Source organism: Protopterus annectens, chromosome 3.part1 (genome assembly GCF_019279795.1).
Source record: "Protopterus annectens isolate FY-2018-M chromosome 3.part1, PAN1.0, whole genome shotgun sequence".
NCBI classification, from domain to species: Eukaryota; Metazoa; Chordata; order Ceratodontiformes; family Protopteridae; genus Protopterus; species Protopterus annectens.
Genome location: NC_056732.1, coordinates 1,785,919,030 through 1,785,942,387, shown reverse-complemented (window position 1 = coordinate 1,785,942,387; position 23,358 = coordinate 1,785,919,030). Strand labels below are relative to the sequence as shown.

At 41.4% G+C, this 23,358-nt stretch overlaps 1 protein-coding gene across 1 annotated transcript in view; it reads right to left on the bottom strand.

The window, feature by feature from the left end:
• LOC122797869 (zinc-binding protein A33-like) overlaps window positions 1-16,428 on the bottom strand; it is a 350,409-nt gene extending 333,981 nt beyond the window's left edge. Inside the window, exons 1-2 of the mRNA XM_044066392.1 lie at window positions 15,946-16,428; window positions 163-258 (exon numbers count right to left, since the gene is read on the bottom strand). Of these exons, the coding sequence (XP_043922327.1) occupies window positions 163-258; window positions 15,946-16,389 (540 nt within the window). The 5' untranslated portion in view covers window positions 16,390-16,428. The remainder of the gene's footprint in view (window positions 1-162; window positions 259-15,945) is intronic.
• Between the last annotated feature and the right edge of the window lie 6,930 nt (window positions 16,429-23,358).

The window sequence follows — 23,358 nt, the reverse complement described above, 5'->3', positions numbered from 1 at the left end:
TATCTGCTTACATGACTGACAGCCCTTCATCTCTTCCCTGTGTAACATAGCCTTATTAATTCATTCATTCCTGTCCGACTTCCACTACTATCATTCATTTTTATCTGACTTCTGCTACTACAGTTTTTACAAAACAATCAGAAAAAAAGATGATTCTCTCACCTTAATACCAGAGATGTTCTGTTCCTGATTGCTTTGATACTCTTTAAGATGTTTCATTTTCACTTCTAGAGAAGATACAGTATTTTTCAGCTTGTCCTGGATATATGAAATAGTATTGGATAGTAAATGTTTAATACAAAATGTTACATATTAAAACTTTTAGCTTATATGCTGTAATACAAGATAGTACAACAGTAAATTAAAAAAGAACCATTGCTAGGTGTGGCAACTTGGGCATCTTCTCAAACTGGTACCCCCTTCAACCCAAAGTTGAGGACAAAAACAAAAAAATGGTCTTCCCATTGAGGACCCAGAAACACTGTATACGTCTCCATGCTACAGTTACTAATTACTAACATAATGACCTCCTGACTAAAGTGTGAAAGCAGTACTGGCACCTGTTTATGATGTCACAGTACCACCTTCCATGCTACAGTTACTAATTACTAACATAATGACCTCCTGACTAAAGTGTGAAAGCAGTACTGGCACCTGTTTATGATGTCACAGCACCACCTTCCATGCTACAGTTAATAATTACTAATATAATGGCCTCCTGACTAAAGCATTAAGGCAGTACTAGCACCTGTTTATGAAGTCACAGTATCACCTTCCATGCTAGAGTTACTAATTACTAACATAATGACCTCCTGACTAAAGTGTGAAAGCAGTACTGGCACCTGTTTATGATGTCGCAGTACCACCTTCCATGCTACAGTTACTAATTACTAACATAATGACCTCCTGTGAAAGCAGTACTGGCACCTGTTTATGATGTCACAGTACCACCTTCCATGCTACAGTTACTAATTACTAACATAATGACCTCCTGACTAAAGTGTGAAAGCAGTACTGGCACCTGTTTATCAAGTCGCAGTACCATCTGTGACCTTTTCACTGAATGCCAGTACTGCACTTGTGCCCCACTGGCAATTGCAGATCACACCCCTAACACCCTGTGCCCATGGCAGCCATCCCTTCACCCCCACACTAAATTATAACTCTGAATGAACATACTTTAAACACAGCAAGGTGACATTTAATGAAAAAATATTTGTAGTTATAGAACAAAACTGAAATATCAGGTATGGCTACCATTTTATCAGCAAGTATATTTTAGAGAACAGGACAGCTAGGTCATCTTTGCTCTGGGCAGTTCCCCAAATAGTCACCTCTTCAAATCAAAACAACAAAATAAAAAATAAGTGTTCTTTTATATTGTAAAAGTAGCAAGCAATTTACTACAAGTAAATAAAGCACCTTGCTACGGCTGCTACCACACACTGACCTTCAGCCATAACCATGAATGCAGTATCAGCATTCAGTCATGGAGCTGTGACATCCTTATGGTTTAAAAGGCCATCTAATTGGGACCTGCCAACTGTGCCCTCTTACAGCTTGTACCAAGGGAGGCTGCCCCTGCAGCCTACCCTAGTTACAGCTATTCCTCAAAGAAAGACACTTATCTCATGTGTGTGTGTGTGTGTGTGTGTGTGTGTGTGTGTGTTTGTGCTTGTGTGCACATGCATCTAAGTGTGTGTGTCATTATGAGCTCTAAACGTGTGTGTGTATGTGTGTGGTCTGAGTTCTAAACTTTAGTATGCCAGGTTAATGTCTGCCATAAAACTAAAGCTTCTCCCTGTATGTTATAGTAGAATCATTGCTCATTAAGCAGAGAAGACAACTCAAGTCAATTACTCTGGCATTTAATGAGAACACAATTTACAAAAGAGAAAGATTTCCAGGAAGATTAGTTAAATCCAGTCAAGGAAAACAAGTTATATTTTACCATTTGTTAAGCTGCCTTAATATGCAGTCTTTGTAAGATTGATGTTTTGGTTAAAGGAAAATGTAACTGAAGTAACGTTCAAGTCATACTGATGTGTTATGAAAAGGCAGGGACCACCAAGAGAATAAAATATTAGTTTAGAATATATGGATGTTGTGTGCAATTAGTGTTGTTTAACTAACAAAGAAAAAGAGAGAGAGAGAGAAATGAAAAACAATGTGATGGCATTTCAGTTTAAAATTCTGACCTTTAATCCTCTTGAGTGGACAGCACAAAACTGGAATACTATACTGACTGTTTTCATCAAAATGTGAATCATTAAATCCTGAAAGTGCATTGACAGACATGTTACATCATTTTTCCCTCTGTACGAATGGCAACAGACATCTTGTGATCTGAACACATCAACATCATCATCATCATCATCATAAAAGAAGCAGACTAAGGGTCTTCAATAATCACCCTAAACTGTGACTACTGTGTCACTGAAGTTAACAGACAACTTTCAGATCACACCTACTACAGACAACTGACTGATGATCCAGCTGAACAGTATACAAGAGAACCAAGGCACCTTATTAACCACTTCCCAGATCATATCTACTACAGAGAGCTGACTGATCCCCCACAATGCCCTAAGATTCTCACTACACCTTTCCTAAACATACTGGAAAATATTAAGATACAACCAAACATCCTAATACTGGGTGATTTCAACTATCCTGCTATTAACTGGAAAAACTACTCGGGTACCAACACCTTCTCCCAACTGTTCTTGGAATTCCTAAATTCCAATGCCCTGGATCAAATAATCCATTGTCCCACCAGGGGCTCCAGTATCCTAGACCTGATCATTACCAATATGGGAGACAGATGCTCCATACCACTGGTCACCCCCCATTGGTCAGGTCTTACCATAAGCAAATCACCCTTGACATCCATATCCCACCCCCACCCCCGGTAAGGAAACCTCTGTAAAAAACTTCTCCAAAGCCAACTTCATGCTACTCAAGTCAGAAGTGACAAACTTTATGACACCCATGCAGACAGGAGCTGAAAGTTAGACTGCTGAATCCTGCACTAAGCACTGTATGAGCACATCCACTCGTGCATGAATTGTGCCATCCCAAATAGAACCAAGATGCTCTCCTCCAAAAAAAGGAAGCCAATCTGGTGGTCCCCTGCCATAAACAAACTATACAACACAAGAAAGAAACTGTTGCAGAAAAGAGGAAAATCCCAGGATGCAAAACCTCCCTTACCAGCCTCAGTAAGTAGCTGAGATCCCTCATAAAATCCTCCAAAGCTAGTTACAAAATCAAAATTGCCAAAGATTCCAAAGACAACAACAAGGCATTCTATAGGGGTCTATATCACATTGTCAAATTGTGAAAATAGTGAATGGCTACAATATCAAAAACTCTGTTCATCGAACAGTGTTTTCGGGTCATGGTACAGTGGAGATTTTGAATATTTGCCCTTTCCTCACTGTAGTGCGATCTTGGAGTTGGTATATATAATTAGCGGAGGAGTGTGGGGAGCACAGCCACACACAAAACACATTTCGATGAATGGCATTTTTGATATTGTAGCCGTTCGGTATTTTCACGATTCGACAACATGATATAGACCCTTCTATGGTTATGTCAAGAATCTAAATGGCAATGCTCAGATGTGCTCTGAGCTACAACAGAATGGCATTAAATATACTGATCCCAAGGATATTGCCAATATCCTGGCATATCGATTCAGTGCTAACTTCACCACCCTCTCACCCCCTAAAGGGCCCATGTCAATACCAAAAGATTGCAAAATTCCAGTAATCACGGCCACACAGGTAGAAACCGCACTCTCCAAAGCTAAGAATACAGCATCCATGGGACCAGATGACATCCTGGGCTGTGTACTACATGAACTACAAAATGAACTGGCACCTCACCAAACTGTCATGTTTAATCATAGCCTCACCTTAGGCTTTGGGCCCACTGAGTGGCGCACAGCTACAGTTATCCCACTCCACAAGGGGGGATCCACCTTGGATCCCAGGAACTACCGTCCCATCAGTCTGATGAGCCTGATCTGCAAGGGCATGGAATGCATTATCATGAAACTTATAAACAAAGACATTGGCAACCTTCAAACAATGGACCCCACCCAGTTTGGGTTCGTGAAGGGCTGATCTTGTCTCCTGTACCTGAATGAGTTCTTCAAATCAGTCTCCAGAGTTGTGGATGAGGGTAAGGTGATCCACACAGCCTATCTGGACCTCACCAAGGCCTTCGACACCATCCCCCACTCTGGAATCATAGATAAACTTACTAAGCTGGGCATAAATCCCTACATCACTCGATGGGTTGCCAACTGGCTTACTGACAGAACCCAGACAGTAAAAGTAGCAGACTCCAAATCCAGCTCCAGACAAGTGGAGTACCTCAGGGTTCAGTCCTGGGACCACTCTTGTTTGGCATCTACTTCTCTGAAGTACAGGCCAACATTAAGGGACTCTGGCTGACAAATTCCGCAGATGACTGCAAACTGGGAGCCATTATTGAATCCTCAAATTATGTGAATATTCTACAAAAGGGCCTTACAGAAACAGATGCTTGGTGCCAGAGCCATGGGCTCAAATTTAATGCCAAGAAATGTATAGTCATCCCCTTTGGGAAAAAACACGTACCCATGAATTACCACATAGGTGGCAGTACACTAAACACCGAAAGTGTGATGACAGACTTAGGGACAGGTGGACAGTGGTCTCATCTTCGATAACCACATCACCACGACAGTCAGGAAATCCTTCTATGTGGCACACCTCATCACTAAGGTCTTTTCATCCAGAAAAAAGGAGGTCATTGTCCCACTATACTCATCCCTCATTAGACCTATGCCCTGTTTGGTATGTACCTCACAAGACATCTGCAACAGCTGGAAAGGCCACAGAAATACCTCACTAAAACAATCACATGCTTAAATCAGATGCCCTATGCTGACCATCTAAAAAAACTCCAGCTGTACTCTGTGGTATATCGTCTACTCAGAGGTGATCTCTGCTTAACATACAAAGCCATGTCATACCCTGAGCTGTTGGACATGCTCCACTTAAAGAAATCCCAATCCCTCAGAGCCACATGCTCCAGGGATCTAAACTTTGTCATCACAATGAACAAAACATGCTGAAGGGATAGGTTCCTGTCCCAGAGACTCCCCATACTCTGGACTAGACTGCCCATACATGTCAAGCAGAGTGCCTCCTTGGCCCTCTTCAAAAGGAACCTTCACGATTGGATAGGAGATGGGAAATTCACCCCGGGGATCATGTCAGTCACCCTGCTAGACAGGGGACCAGGGAAGTAAATATTGTGTGAGAAATACCCAGGGAATTGTTATGGCTAGGCTTGTATAGGCCCTAGGGATGATCGCCTAGTACCAACCTATGAACCTATGACGATCCAGCTGAACAGTATACAAGAGAACCAAGGGACCTTATTAACCACTTCCCAAATCACATCCAAAAGAAATAAAATGACCTCCTTTCTAATTAGCCTAGGCAAGGAGGTTTTTTTTACATGGTAGCAAATATCCATAATCCAGGAAACCCATGAAGACCAATAGTGTCAGGCAAAAGAACCAAGACAGAAACTATTTCTGGGGTCATGGAGAAAATTCTGAAACCACTAGTCAGTGAAAAAATATTTATATTCTAAACATCACTTGTTTTCATTGCATTTTGTCAGGTTATCATGATCTACCACCTAATCCCATTTTAACTAGCATTGATGTAGCATCAGTGCTCACTACTGAAATATCAGCACTCAAAATGCTAAGTGCAGAAAAGATGAAAAAAGACTGAAAACACAGGAGAAGAGTGAATCTCGAAAAATCGCTCTTATGCTTAAAACTTCTTTTTCAGGGTGGGCAAACCCCCATCCCCTAAACTTATATATACCAACTCTAAGATCACCATACGTCCGAGAAAAATGGAATATTCTTCTGAGAAATTTCATCTTGGACTTAGTATATACAAGTCCAATCTTTCCACCATTCGGTCTCCACGTTTTTGGACGCACTTTAGCAGGTGCCAACACTTCAAATGGTTAACATCACTGGACACGTATCTCAAGAACAGCATTGCTCCCAATACAGTGGGTAAGTTACACAACTTAGTGTGATGCAGAATAACTAACATTAATGGAAAATATTATATTCAGATTACCGGCATAGAAATGGATATCAGAGTGGTACCACAACATCCAAACCTCTTCATGGCAAACCAAGACAGGGAATTTCTACAACACTCCAGAGACACACAGAGCACTCGCATTTTTGATTTATTGGATGACGTAGTCATAATTTGGACATGCAGCACTGACTCCCTCAAATAATTCCACCAGGGACACAACAGAATCCACCAGACTACTAAACTCTTCTTGGAGTACTCAGAAATGCAACAGAATCCATCAATCTGTTAAAATCTTCTTGGAGTATTCAGGGACTCAACAGAATCCAACAACCAGTCACTCTGTAGGGAGTTTAACTTGGCAGTAGACAAAGCAATATGGCCACCCAAGGAACAATTGCTTAAGTTAAAAGACAGGACCACCCCATTAACAGAGTTCCGCTAGTGACAACTTATCATTCAGAACTTTAAAGAACTCTACAAAATCATAAGGGATCTCCAACCAATATTTGGTGAGGATGACCTTTCAGGCCCCCTTACTACCACCATTTAAACAACTACCAGATCTACTGAACCTTCTAGTAAGAAATAGACAAGAAAATGACACAAAATCCTGCAACCACCCAAGATGGAAAAAACATGTCAGATGATCTGTACTGTTACCAGTGAAATAGCTTCAAAGGACACATTTCAAAGTACAGGGTTCCTTTTCAGGTAATTCTAATAATGTGGTGTATCTGATGAAATACAGGAAATCCCCAGGTACAGTTTATGTAAAAGGGATAGGTCAGACACTCAGAGCTAAGACTGATGCCAACAGACAAACATTTTTTATGGAAAATGACAAGACAGTAGCAGTACATGTTTCTAAATCTGATCATTCTGTATTAGACATGTCAGTTAGGTTATTTGAGGACATTTCTGTAAACCTACATAAACGATATGCAATTCCATATGAATTACAACAGGAGTCATGACTGGGCACATTGTGGGTGCTGCGAAGAGCACTTTTGGCTAACATCAAAGAGTAAAACAATACTAATTTCATGAACGTTAATCGTACTTTGATTTAAGAATGGGGTCCATTCCTGTCACGATACTAGAAACCCAAAATATTTGGAGAAAAAAGAAAGAATAACAATGGAGATTAGATGTTCAGTCTAAACAGCAGGTTGTTTGTTAATCACTCGTTCATTCATGATTCATACAATCATAATAATTACAGGGCAAGTAATTCTAAAGACCATGTGCACCTTGCCAAAATATCACCCTCCAGGTGCCCTTCTGGTTCCAATAGGGAAGATATACAAGGCAAGGAATGAACTTGTTTGTACCAGTCCAATCATCAACATTAGCCTTGAAAGAGGCGAGGGTAACACTCTGAGTAATATGTAGGAGCAATCTTTTGCAGAGAACTCACATGTCTCTTGTGCAAAAAGATAGACTTATACACTCTGCCCCTCTCAAGAAGCTAGATAGCTTGACTGCCTGTTCTCTGCTTTTCTAGTCTGTCAGTTAACACACACTATTAAAGCTAAGAGCTGTTAGAGAACTGCTTCCTGCAGTATGAGGTTTGATACCCTCAGCCTTCATTTGCTTACTATGAGACCTTGAGCAAGTTTCTTAACCAAACAGTATTTTAGGTCATTTGGAATAATGAGCTAGGTTCCTCAATGGTCATACGGACGTCATGCCTAGTAACGACTTATGAACTGTAAAGATCATGCAATGACAGTAACTCAGGGTATGAGAGAAGAAAAACAATTGTTCACTTCACGCAATCTTGCCTCAGATGCCAGTCCTGAAAATGAAGATACTGTTCTGTAGAAGGTAAGGAAACAAGCAACCAGCAGCCTTAAGCTTCTCTGCCAGGCCATCCAACCTGTCAGTGGCAGGACATCTACAGAAACAAAAAAAGCTTTACCTGCCACCAACGATTTGAAGAACAAGGTATAATGCTTGAGCAGGAAAGCCATCCTGGATTTAAGTAGACCGCCTATTTGTTATTGCAAGTTATGTCAAAAGAGAGCTGCCCCTGCGAAGTGTAACATTCAAAATGAAGTTTGTCAGCCATGTTGATGATGTCACACTACTGCTAAAGACTGCAGACAACCTGCATGACCTGTATTAGTCCACAGTGTGATTGAAGGATAGGACCCTACCAGGTCATAAGTATGTATGCAGCAGTGTACTGCACAGATTATTGGTGTATACAGCCACAAGGGCTGCATCACCAAGAACATACAGTAATACCAGCCTGGTGCAGAACTACACAGATCACTGGTGTACATAGTGACAAGGGGCTGCATCACCAAGAACATACAGTAATACCAGCCTGGTGCATCACCAAGAACATATGGTAATAACAATGCTGTGTATCACAAAGCATACATGGTAATACTAATGTGGTTCATCACCAAGAATATGCAGTAATACCACCCTGGTGCAGCACTGCATAGATCATTAGTGTACAGCCATGAGGGCTACATCACCAATAATGCCAGTTTGATTCTCAGCTACAGCGTCTTCTGTGTGGAGACATGCGTGAATGGGCGTACCTTCGTTGAAGGTTCTGCATCAGGGCTGGTAACTCAGCACGTAAAAATAAGCTACCAATCATTAGTGGACCGGAGTTCCACTGTGGCGACCCTTAACTTGGAAAAGCCGAAAGACACAACACCACCAGCCTGGTGCAGGACTGCACAGATCATTGGTGTAAAACGTCATGAGGGCTGCATCACAAAGAACATACGGTAATACTACCCTGGTGCAGGACTCCACAGTTCATTGGTGTATACAGCCACGAGGGCTACATCACCAATAATGTACAGTAATACCAGCCTAGTGCAGCACTGCGCAGTTCATTGGTGTATACACCCATGAGGGCTGACATTTGCAGCACAAAGTGCCTAGTCTGTCATGCTGGCAGGAAAAAAACAGATGACAAGAAGGTAGATCTGGTACCAGCATTTATCATCTATTACTTCAATGAAGGGGCAATCAAATCAATTGATTACAACTTCCCTCTGGTAACTGCAAATTATTACACTATTCTAATGCTCCCAAAGTATGGTGACAATATTGGAAAATGTATTATGAGGCACTGCAGGCAGTTCACCAAATTCCAAATAAAGGTTAAACAGTTGTTGGTTCTTGTTGTCCGGCCTGAACAAGAATTTCCATGTCTCTTGCCATCAGGCTGAGCATCCCAGGCACTAGCAATGCATTTCTATAATAGTATAAGCATTACTGTGTCTTGGGACATCCTATGAGGCATGGAGAAAAGTGCTGCCAGAAACACTGAGCATCTCTGATGTACCACTGATCTTCTAGTCTCTGGAAGTGATAAGAAGTAGAAATGTGTTCTGCAGGAGAAAGGTCAACCATGAATAAGTCTGGCATAAAAGGCTCCATACATTTATAAGACACAAAGAAAGCTTCCAGTGGGAACTGCCGCAAATAATGTAGTCTCCAGGAGGACATCCACATAGGACTACTGCAGTCTCACTTCAGAATAAAGATAGAAGTGTCTCTAATTACATCAAAAATAAATAGACATCAAGACTGGTCCAATAGGACAATGCAGTTGAGTTGCTCCATATTCAAATAACCACAGGCAAAATCCAATACCACTTCCTTGCAAGTTTACATCCCCCTCTATGACCCAGGAAACCCACAGCATGTATTTAAACTTATTAGAAACACTAACCATCCAACCCAATACCATATTCATACGTGACTTTAATTGCTCCACTATTAACTGTGAATCCTATTTGACACCAAACAAGCAAAGAGATTCCTGGATTTTGTAAACACAACCCCCCCCTGGACCACATAGTCAATACACCAACCAGGGGTGCAACTATACTGGATCTCATGCGCACTAATATAGGGGAGTGCTGCACACCTCCTACTCTAATGTCCTCCCTGGTAAGGTCAGACCACAAAATGGTCTCTTTTGAAGTAAAAATAAAAGTATGACTCATAGCTAAAATTGGAATATTCAAGAAATGCTCTAAGGCTAACCTCCTGCTATTAAGTGATAACCTGCCAAAATGTCATGCCCCTATAAATCCTGAGAACACTGCTGCCTGTGCAGAACTGTTCACAGAAACCCTGTACAAGCTTGTTGATAGCTGCACAGAGGCAGCTGTACCCATCAGGAGAAGTACAGAACTAACTCAAAAAAACAAGCCCCCCTGGTGGAATCACAAAATCAATAGGCTGTTTAACAGGAGGAAGAAAATCATGGCAAATATCAGGAGGTGCAGCAACCAGCAGTATAAAAGCACTCTCACCAAACTAAACAATTGAAAGGACAAATAAAGTCTACCAAAAACAAATTTGATGCAAGTCTGTCCTCCCAAGCCAAGGACAACCACAAAGCATTCTTTATCTATGTCCAAAACCTCAAAGGCAATACGCAATTTTGTGCAGATCTCATTGTAAATGTAGCCACCTATACTGAGCCAGATGATATAGCATACCTCCTGGCTGACAAATTCAGCTCCAGCTTTATCCCTATCTTCCCCTCAACCTTTCCCTCACAACATACCATCAAATACAACTCCCTGACTGTCACTAGAGAACAGGTCCTTAATTCTCTCACTAAGACCAAGAACACCGCATCAATGGGGACAGAAAATATCCCAGGATGCCTTCTAAATAGCATGAAATGTGACCTATCAGGCCCTCTGGAATTATTATTTAACTGTAGCCTCCAAAAAGGCTTTATGCCACATAAATGGAGCACAGCAACAATCACCCTTTTGCACAAAGGTGGGCCATCTACAGACCCTGGAAACTACAGACCCATAAATCTCACTCGTCTTATCTGTAAAGCCATGGAAAGAATTATCATGGAAATGATCAATAGAGATATAGTAAACCTCCAGACACTGGACCCAACCCAGTTTGCTTTCATCAAGGGAAGATCACGCATACTCAATCTGGAAGACTTCGTTGAGTTTGAGAAGGTAATCAAATCAATGTATGAGAGAAAACTGGTTCACAGGGGTTGGGAGGGTGGCCTAATGGTTAAGGTGTTTGCCTTACAAACACAAGGTACAGGGTTTGAGTCTAAATGGCTCGCAAGGGCAGTTAGCCTAGTACTAACCTATGAACCTATGAACACTGCCTACCTTGACCTGGCCAGGGCATTTGACACAATATCCCACTCGGTCATGGTTGACAAACTCAAGAGGTTAAGTACAAACCTGTATTTCACCCAGTGGATAGCCAACTGGCTCATAGACAGGACCCAGCTAGTTAGAATTGGGGAGGTCACGTCTACAAAGAGGCCAGTCACAAGTGGAATCCTTCAGGGATCAATCCTTGGGCTGCTCCTTTTTGGCATTTACTTCTCAGAAGTCAAGGCCAATGTCAGTGGTCTCTGGCGGATTCAATTTGCAAATAATTGCAAATTAGGAGCTGTCACTGAATCCCACACTGACACAAATGTTCCCCAGGAGGGACTGACACAGACAAACAACTGGTGTCAGAGCCATGGACTAAAACAAAATGCCAAAAAATGCATAATAGTATTCTTTGGTAAGTCATACATCCCTGGTAACCATCATATTGACAACACATCTTTTATAGCTGTCCCAGTAGTCAGGGACTTAGGGACACACAGATAGAAATCTAGCCTTGACCATCACATGTCTACAGTAATGAGAAAATCTTTCTATGTTGTGCAACTTACAAACAAAGGTATGGTGTCTAAGTCCAAGGAAGTAATTGTTCCACTGTATTCAGCATTCATCAGATTTATTATCAAGTATAATGCCCCCTTTGGTATGTACCTAACCAGGCACATCCAACAATTGGAACATCCACAAAGGTTCTTCACTAAAAGAATACAGGGCGAGAATAAATGTCCTATGCAACCTGTCTCAAGGCCCTATCCCTGTATTCTGTCTCCTACAGACTTTTGAAGGGAGCTCTATACCTGGCATGTAGGGTATTATCAGACCCCACTCAGATGGACCTCCTGCATATCCATAAAACTAACAGCATCAGAAATTTCAGTTCTAAAGACATTCTAACTTACCTGTGATATAAATAGGACCTGATGGAGAGAAAGGTATGTATCCCAGAGACTACCCCATCTATGGAACAGGCTCCTCATCCATGTGAAGCAGAGTTCCTCTCTAACCCAATTCAAGTGTAACTTGGACAGTTAGATGGGGAACAGGAAATGTATCCCTTGTCTGGCACCTATGTCTCTAATGGACACAGGCCACCTGTAACTGGTTCATCTCCCAGGCCCCTGTTTACACTTATCAATGGTATCAGAACTTGTCAAGAGATTTGGGATGCATGGCTAGAGTTAAAAAGGCCCTTGTGATTGTTAGCCTAGTAAATGCTTATGAGCCTATGAGCCCATGAAAGGCTGGCTTCGGGGAGGAACCCAGCTACACAATTCTATCCAATAAGGAGACCTCACAACATCAGAGTGTCTCTGATATATTCACAGTGTGTCACTACGATAAGCATCTTGAATGTTTTGCACCAAACACATCTGAAATAAGGATTTACTGTGCTCACAATTCCCCATACAACCCTTGTTTCCCTGTACCTATATTTCTAATCCATTTTTATTTGGAAAAGTCTGTAAATGCGCATTCTCTCTGTATGAAAGGACAGTAGTCTCTGGTGCTTTCCTGTCAGTGTGTTAGTTTTCTTAAATACTTTTTGTCTTTCCCTGTTTACAGGTCAACACTAAGGGACTCTGGCTAACAAAGTTTGCAGATGACTGCAAACTGGGAGCCATTATTGAATCTCCAAATGATGTGGATACTCTACAAAAGGGCCTTACAGAAACAGATGCTTGGTGCCAGAGCCATGGGCTCAAGCTCAATGCCAAGAAATGTATCGTTATCCCCTTTAGGAAAAAACATGTATCCATGAATTACCATATAGGTGGCAGTACACTAAACACAGAAAGTGTGATAAGAGACTTAGGGACACAGGTGGACAGTGGTCTCACCTTCGATAACCACATCGCCACAACAGTCAGGAAATCCTTCTATGTGGCACACCTCATCACAAAGGGCTTTTCATCCAGAAAAAAGGAGGTCATTGTCCCACTGTACTCATCCCTCATTAGACCCATTATAGAATACAATGCCCCATTTGGTATGTACCTCTAAAGACATCTGCAACAACTAGAAAGGCCTCAGAAATACCTCACTAAAAGAATCACACACCTAAAGCAGATGCCCTACGCTGACCACCTTAAAAAACTCCAGCTATACTCTGTCGCATATCGTCTTCTCAGAGGCGATCTCTGCTTAACATACAAGGCCATGTCAAACCCAGAGCTGTTGGACATGCTACACTTAAAGAAATCCCAATCCCTCAGAGCTACACGCTCCAGGGATCTAAACCTTGTCATCACAATAAACAAAACATGCTGGAGGGATAGGTTCCTGACCCAGAGACTCCCCAGACTCTGGAATAGATTGCCCATACATGTCAAGCAGAGTGCCTCTTTGGACCTCTTCAAGAGGAACCTTGACGTTTGGATGGGAGAAAGGAAATTCACCCCAGGGATCACGTCAGTCGCCCTGCTAGACAGGGGTCCAGGAAAGTAAATAATGTGGGAAGAAATAGCCAGGGAATTGTTATGGCTAGGCTTGTATAGGCCCTAGGGCTGATAGCCTAGTACCACCCTATGAACCTATGAACCTATGAATCATTAAGCCTGAGCCCACTCTCCATCAGTCTTCAACTGCAAATGTGCCATTCATTCTAAGTCATCAACCTGAGAACTGGCCACAATGTAGGAAGTCAAAGGGTGTCTTCCTTTTTCTGATTCTAACTCTTCCGCTGGCAGCTGATATGCACACCTGTAGGTGTGAGGACCTGCCCTGTTTCTCCTGTTAGCATGTACATTACCAGACAAACTCCATGAAAGATTTCATGTGGATGCGCGGTTTACTATTAAAATTTCGAAACAAACTCCGTCGAATGTACTATTGTCAAACACGGAAGTTCAAAAACGGTAATATCGATGACAAAAAACAACCTAGGAACGGGTTTTAACATGGGTCGAGATAGGGGAGATGTTTGTAGTTCGGAATAACACTGAACACCTATCTCGACTCATGTTAAAACCTGTTCCTAGGTTGGTTTTTTGTCATGGATATTACCGTTTTCCAACTTCCGTGTTCGACAATAGTACAGTCGATGGAGTTTGTTTCGAAATTTTAATAGTAAACCGGATGCTCATAGATTCATAGGTTGGTACTAGACTATTGGCCCAAGGGCCTATACAAGCCTGGCCATAACAATTCCCTGGCTATTTCTTCCCACAATATTTACTTCCCTGGACCCCTGTCTAGCAGGGCGACTGACATGATCCCCGGGGTGAATTTTCTATCTCCCATCCAATCGTCAAGGTTCCTTTTGAAGACGACCAAGGAGGTGCTCTGCTTGACATGTATGGGCAGTCTACTCCAGAGTATGGGGAGTCTCTGGGTCAGGAACCTATCCCTTCGGCATGTTTTGTTCATTGTGATGACAAGGTTTAGATCCCTGGAGAGTGTGGCTCTAATGTGGGAGCCTGTGGCTCTGAGATTGGGATTTCTTTAAGTGGAGCATGTCTAAAAGCTCAGGGTTTGACATGGCCTTGTATGTTAAGCAGAGATCGCCTCTGAGTAGACGATATGCCACAGAATATAGCCAGAGTTTTTTTATATGGTCAGCATAGGGTATCTGCTTTAGGCCTGTGATTCTTTTAGTGAGGTATTTCTGCGGCCTTTCCAGCTGTTGCAGATGTCTTGTGATGTAGCTTGGCAGACCCAGGTATGGCTTCCCAGTCTATATGCTGCATACTGTTCAAATGACTTTCAGTCTCTCAGGTGCTGGTATTACAGAGGACCAGGCAGTATCCCTCCCCTGGATGGGAAAGTCAGTTTAAGCTGATCACTAGAATTGTCCCTTGTCAGCTCCATCAACACCTGAATCTCTAGCTGGTGCCATGTCAGGCAGACTACAACCAGTGCTTTACCTGTAAGTTTGGTAGCATTTGCCTTTCTTTGATCTGTTAATAAGTACAATTCTCATTAAAGAGAAGTGTGGCACACATCATAAGTAGGATTGTTGTAGTAATACAGTTTACATATGTATGCTAATGCAAAGTTATGTTTCATCTTTGTGGCAGATAGTTGTACTTTATCTAGTGAGGTGTTACTATCAGGCATCCTTGAAAAGCAGATGCATTTGGTGTGATATTTTAAATTAGAAGGTTCTCAACCAGCTAGCCACCCACAGGATGGGACGGACTCTGCCTAACATCAGTCTATTCACTAAAAGGCTTAAAACATTGTTGTGCACTGAAGGGAAATTAACATTAATCTGTTCACCAACAGCCCTAAGCTACGTTAATTGAAAAGAATGACAACCATTAGTGTGGGATAACATAAATTATACATCAGCAGAACTGTTTTGCTGCTAATGCATGCTATTCTAGTTTGTTCATCATGTGTATATATATATATATATATATATATATATATATATATATATATATATATATATACAGGGTAACCTGTAGTCATGTGCTGAATTACAGACATACATATGTTACATTTCTTCAGCTCTACTTTACTGTCATTACTTATAACCTCTCATGCTCTATTTTGTTTGTTTTTAAGTGGTTGAGAATGTGTCCATACAGCCCAGTTCACTTACTTTTGTCGTAAATAAATACATCAGCTAACATCTGAATGCACAGTATTAAGTGTATCAAGAACTTACTAATGTGAACAAAAATGAAAATGTTTCTGAATTTGGTTACAGTTGATCTCACCTGAAATATGCTGACTGCTTCCAGTATGGGTAGGAATGTATGCCCTTTATGTGTAGACGATATCATACAGATGACACATACAGGACATCCATCGTCTTGACAAAACACTTTCAATGCCTCGTTGTGCTCTGTGCACTCATGCAACCCAAGCAGGTAGTGACTTTTTTGATCCTGGTTTGGTATTTCTTCTTTATCATACTGCCAGAACTTCTGGCTACTCTCTACAACTTTGCATAACTGCCTGTTCACTGTGTACATTTTAGATGGCAATGCCTCTCTGCATTCAGGACAGGAAGAATTTTTCTCACTGTCCCAGGCTTTATCTATGCAGGACTTACAAAAACTGTGTCCACATTCCAGCACTACAGGCTCTTTAAACAAATCCAGACAAATTGAACACAATAAATCCTCAGCTAGATCATGTAATGGTTTACCAGCTGCCATGATTTTAGCACTCTGCTTTCAGTTACCCAAAAAATAGGAGTTTAGTCCACAGCATTTCCTGCTAATATACCATGTGATGTGCAGACACATGGGATACAAGTTTGAATTTTCCTTAAAGTGAGAATGTCCTTTATTGAAAACAAACTATTTTGTGTTTGTGAGGAAGAGTTACACTTAGTATATATATATATCTATAAAAACATAGGCATAGTTATATTTCTTTTATCTGTGTTTTGCACATACACTGAAGTAGTTGTTTTTAACCTTGAAAGTGTTGCTGTTTTTCTCTAGACCTGCATGAATAAATTCAGCTAACTAGATCAGTCCTGTAACTTTCCTTGATTGAATGGGTGTGTCAGGGCATTGTTGTAGAACAGTACCTCCCCAGTTGGTCTGCGCAGATGTGGGCATACCTTGTGTGAATGACATGCTAAATGGCTGTGAAGTCCTATGCAAATGATGCATGATTGACTGCCAAGCTCATTTGACACTGACACTTGGCCGCGGTACAGACCAGACAGGAAATTTACCCTTTTCCTCAATGTAGTGTGATCTCGGAGTTCATATATTTAATTAGCAGGGGTTGCCCCCCAGATGGGGGGGGGGGGTGTGCAGGGGCAAGCCCCTCTGCAAAAATGAAGGAAAAAAATAATACTTGGAGTTATATTGCTGTTTCTTTAGCTTTCCTTATTCAAACACGTCAGGGGGTGTTGATGGTGGGCATACTTCTCTATCATTTATTTATCTTCACTGTCTTGCTGCTGTTTGGTCCATGTATGTTCTTAATTTGATAAACTTTTTTTTTGTCTACGGGTTCACTTTACACTGAGAGTCTGTCTCTGTATAGCCATTGTTCACCAAAACCATTGGACTTGTTTTATTTTATTTATAAGTGTTTACTTGAGTTAGGTAATATAGTGACAGTTTAGTGTATCATGTGTTACTGTGCTTTATCTGAGTCTTGGGTTTGATACTGTCACTCTGCATCTACCCACTCAGACTCTGGGAAGTCACTTACCTGAACACAACTCCCAGGTCACCCCTGAAGACAGGCTTGTTCCTAGTGGATTTACCTGATAAACAAATAAGTAAAATAAAATAAACGGGTTATTTAAGCAATAATGCTTTGAAAGAGAATTGGTTATAATAGGATATACACCAGACCGGTAGAGTTTGAGCCCAAGAAGCCAGCAGGAAAATAAAACTCATCCCCATATGACATGGATTATTGTATTTGTACCATGGAAAAAATTGTGTCAGTTTTTTTTTTTCATTTTTAATATTAGGATATTGTTGATTGGATGTTATGACCTGAACTACATTTGATTGCATGAATTCTGAGTTAGTCTGCAAACACTTAACTATACTTTTTGTTGTCGTTGTTGTTATTCCCACAGACCCACAAGGCCTCTCTCAATACCATGTAGATCAATTTCTTCCTCCTCCAGGACAGAACCAGGCCCATTAATTTCCCATCCAAGGCATGAGCCCTTTAACTCATGTGTTGTGCATTTCAGTATCTAACTGGACTAAAGCTTAAATCTAAAATATTGTTGCAGCATGAAAAATCTGACTTGAGAGAGCCTAGAAGCCTGAACACATAAGAAATAGATAAGGTTGAAGAATCATAGTGAGGTCCTGATTCTCACAAACCACGGTATAATATGTATCACCAGTGTGTGGATAATAAATGAAATACATTTAGATCTCAGCATTTTGACCGTTTTTGAAATAAATCCTGAATACATATATTTGGCATTTCTTTGGATTTGTACTAAATTCAGGGCTACTGGACAGAGTGGCCAAACACTCTGTTAATTCAAATTATTAATTTGTATATATTTGTGTGGTTCTGAATTCAGTGCGGGGTAGCACATTATATCAATATTTGCTAACATGGAAGATTGTCCACAAGATCCAGAACAAATAGTGCATCGTGTTAAGCAAAACTGCACAAGGAATTTCCCTGCACAGGATGGGGCCAATTTAGATAGTAATTTAGGTAGTAAAATAACACCAAGAAGATATTCTGTGAAATAGTCCATCTCCCTAAGTTCTAGTGGTTACTGACTGCATCCACATTGCAGTTAACACCCCACATTGTCCATGTGGACTACAATACATCAACTGGAATGGTTTCTACTCCATCAACTAGCAGGTGCTGTCAAAAACAAAAAACAAAACACTGTCATATACACATACGGGGCATCCAGATATTTCCTAGGAGTGCAATCTCTGGCACATCTGACCTATAACAGCAATTTTTGTGGGGTCACTTCACACAGAGATATCTTACTGGCAGTACTGGATACACATCTCTCAACCTCTGGAAATCTGGACAAAGCCATAAATAATGGGGGACAAACACACAAACATACAGACAATGCTTAAATATTGCTCTTACAAACTCAGAAAGTTGATAAAATAACAGGTTTTGTGTTAGCATGAATTTTCTGAAGGGCATGAAGTCTGAAACTCAAATGTCTGTCATTATTTTCTGACTTCAATACTTAATGACTTGCCAATGATTTGCCAGAAAACCACAATTTTATGAAAAAATGGACCAAAAATAAGAGGCAAAAATCTGGACATTCTCTGAAAATCTCTACAGCTGATAGGTAGCACCCTGCAGCCATCACTCATGACACCAATTAAAATCTAACAGCATGGCTGAGATGTCTGTATAGCTGCATGCCTGAAACATATTTTATTTTACATTTAAACACCTTTATTTAATTATCAGTTAAACAGGGGGATGCACACATTAATATTAAAGAAAACAAACCATATTAACATTTTTTCATTTACCTACGTTACACATTACATATACATTTTCTTTTTTATAACTGTCATTCAGTCTAACATTACATAAATTGCTCAGTTCCTGCCTTCCCTTAAACCTCCCTTGTCCTCCTCCTGAACATTATTCTGCATGTATTTTTCCCACAATTTCGATTTATTACTATGTAGTTTGCTGCTTCCTTTTTCAAAAGATGCCACTTCCAGTCCTTTTATCTCTTTTATAGCATTCAGTACTTTAAATACAGTATGTTTAGGTTTTAATTTCCTTGTAATTGCTTATGGCAGCTAAAGAATAAACTTAGTAAAGCCTTCCTGTGTCTAAGGCCTGAAACATCACTGAGAGCATGTTTAGACTGATGAAGACCAACTTCTGCTGCCCACATCCCTCCGGTGGTGCACTGTATTACACTCCAGAGACCTGCTGCAAGACAATCACTGTCTGTGTGATGCTGTACAAGATGGCTGTACACAGACAGCTATAGAAGGGGTAGACCAGACAGACCAGAGCCAGTGACACAGGATGTGACAGACAGACCAGTGCCAGTGACACAGGAAGTGACAGAGAGACCAGAGCCAGTGACACAGGATGTGACAGTTGAGCTGATGGACAAGCTGACTGTAGGTAAAGACCATGTGAGACAACGACAGGTATATTATACTTGACAATGGCAAATAGATGGCATGTATTTTATAGCTGTTGGCCAGAGCAGATGCAACACAGAACTAAAGTCATGTTTAAAGTACTACATCCAAGCTATGATCTACAATTCATTAACTGGCAACACTGTGCACCATACATTATAAAACCCATATGACAGAGCTGTGATGGCACAGTACAGAACAACACAGTTATATACAAGGACACAATGATAGCACTCAACGAGCACAGTGTTGGGGTGGGAGTTACTAAGGATGTGGGTGGGAGTGTGTGACCCAGCACAACACAGTTATCATATCCACAGGTGTGGAAGGACACTATGACAGCACTCAGTAATGGGCACAGTGTTGGGTTGGGAGTTACTAAGGATGTGGTGGGAGTGTGTGATATGGCCAAGATACTGAGGAAGCTAGGTATACTGTGCAGATGGGGTGGTACTTCCTGAGATCAGTACTGGGTAACTAATCAAAAAGTGTGCCAGGGATATTGCTCCTGTAGATGTTGCAATGTGTGTGTGTGTGTGTGTGTGTGTGTGTGTGTGTGTGTGTGTGTGTGTGTGTGTGTGTGTGTGTGTGTGTGTGTGTATGTGTCTGTGTCTGAGACAGATGTTAGCTGACCACAGGTGAGAACTATTAAGACCATGTACATCCCCAGCCATGGTTAGTCTCCTATAAAGAATGGCACCGACACCCATTAACAAGGATGACAACAAACCATGAGACTGTGACTGTCTGTCCATGGCATGTGCAGCTACTGCTCATACTACATTCCTTTTTGGTGCCCACACCATGCTTCATGAGATAACCCACTAGTGGGTGGTGTGGGAGAGGTAGCAGTATGATGCATATGACTTGAGACTGTACTCAGAAAGGAAGCAGATGTGCAGAGTCCATGGGAACTCTATTGGCCCCAGTATATAGTGGCACTAAAGCACTCAGCTGCTTACCCAACACACCAGTGAGGTGGGCTGTGTATAGAAAGTTTCATGTATCTCATTAGGCAGGCTGCAAAGCATACCTCTACCTCTCATCTCTGCCATGGCAGACATGCCTGTGCTTCGATGACTACCCTTCTTATTTGTTGTGTAATGCACATTGTTGAACCCATCTCAGGCAATGGCTGGGTGACTTGGTGGTGATGGCTACTGGCCAGCTTTTCCTGACCCCATCCCCATGATCAGTGGATGTACCACTGACCACTGTAGGTGCATGGGCAGGAAAGATCACATTCCTAGAGGATGTCTGCCAGACATGATCTGTCCTTGTACCTGTTCTAGTGAGAAGGGGGGTCAAAACGAAACAAAGATGGTTACTGGATGTCAGTAGTAGTGTGCCCACCATAGTCACCATTACCAGTAGCAACAGTGTGTTACAGTAAGGCCACCATCACCATCAATTTCTGATGTAGCACTGATATCAGGCATGTACAGTTCCATGGTGGATGATCCCATAACCATAGCATCTGTGAAGGGACACAGATAAATACCCATGTGTTACATTACTAACATGTGACAATCTCACCACCATATGATGCAGCACTATGACCAATTACTTCTATGCAAAGATGTAAACACATGAACCTTTAGTGGTATGCTTTCATGGCAGCATCCCAGAAATGCTTCTAGAGGAGAGGCAGTGGTGTTGTGCATGTTAGAGCTTATGTCACATGTGTGTACTTAAACTGCATTACTAACATACAGTGATACCACTGTGGTGCATCAGCAGGAGGACACGGTAATATCATTTGTGGTGCATCACCAAGAACATACGATAATATCATTGTGGTGCATCACCAAGAACATACAGTAATACCATTGTGGTACATCAGCAGGAAAACATGGTAATACCATTTGTAGTGCATCACCAAGAACATAAGGTAATATCATTGTGATGCATCACTAAGAACATACAGTAATATCAATGTGCTGCATCACTTAGAACATACAGTGATACCATTGTGATGCATCACTGAGAGCATATATTAATACCAACATTGTGTATCACCAAGAGATGTAGGAAGGTGCATCCATCCCTGCTCCCATATGTGGGTCTCTACCAAGTAACAATGTCAGTTCTGACTCCCCAGATAGGGACAACAGGAACTTCCTCATAGGTTCGTAGATGGTTACTAGGCTGTTAACCTGGTCTTTATAAGCCTAGCTGTGTGTACCCAATATATTACCAGAGAAAGCCAATATAAGGGATCTTGCCTAAACTCAAGATTTTAGTTATGCAATGACTGCCCATATCTAGGAGGGTCACTGGTGAAATACCCAGTAGGAATTTATGGTTTCCCATCCAGTCATCCAGGCTTTGCTTAAAAAGGGTCATAGATGGGGTCTGCTTGATGTGAATTGGTAGCCAGTTCCAGAAAAGTAGCAACCTCTGAGAGACATATCTGTCTTTTCAGCAGGTCCTATTTATGTTGCAGGTCAGGTTAAGGTCACTGGAGTAGGTGACCCTTGTCCCATCTGACACCTGAATGTGCAGCATTTCCATTAGGTTTGGATCTTAGATTGCTCTGTAGGCCAGGCACAATTATCCTCTAAGTAGTCTGTATACTACTGAGTGCAGTGACAGTGACTTTAGTCTTTCAATGTATGACCTTCTATAGCTGTCTGTGTACAGCCATCTTGTACAGCATCACACAGACAGTGATTGTCTTGCAGCAGGTCTCTGGAGTGTAATACAGTGCACCACTGGAGGGATGTGGGCAGCAGAAGTTGGTCTTCATCAGTCTAAACATGCTCTCAGTGATGTTTCAGGCCTTAGACACAGGAAGGCCTTACTAAGTTTATTCTTTAGCTGCCATAAGCAATTACAAGGAAATTAAAACCTAAACATACTGTATTTAAAGTACTGAATGCTATAAAAGAGATAAAAGGACTAGAAGTGGCATATTTTGAAAAAGGAAGGAGATCCTTAATTTTCTTGGTGAGAAATCTCTGAGTTCTGTCAAGTTGATGCAGGTGCCTGGTAAGGTACATACCAAATGGGGCATTGTACTCAATTATTGGCCTAATGAGGGTCGAGTACAATGGGCTTATGACCTCTTTCACTCTTGGGGCAATGCCTTTGCTAATGAGGCGTGCAACATAGAATGCCTTCCTTACCACAGTAAACACATGGTGGTCAAAGTTTAGGCTACGGTCAACTTGCATTTCCAAGTCTCTCACTACTGAGTTGCTACTTAGTGTATTATTATTTATATGATAGTCTGTAGGATATTGTTTTTGCCAAAGGGGATGATAATGCATTTTAAGCATTGAGTTTGAGTACATGGTTTTGGCACCAATCATTGGTTTGTACATGTCCCTCTTGAAGTATACTGACATCATTTGGGATTCAATGACTGCACCTAATTTGTAGTTGTCAGCAAACTTAGTCAGCCACAGCCCCTCTGTTTTGGCCTGAACTTCTGAGAAGTATATTCTAAATCACAGGGGGCCCAGCACTAACCCCTGTGAAACCCTACTGGTGACAGGTCTGCTGCTTGAGGTAAAGTCCCTA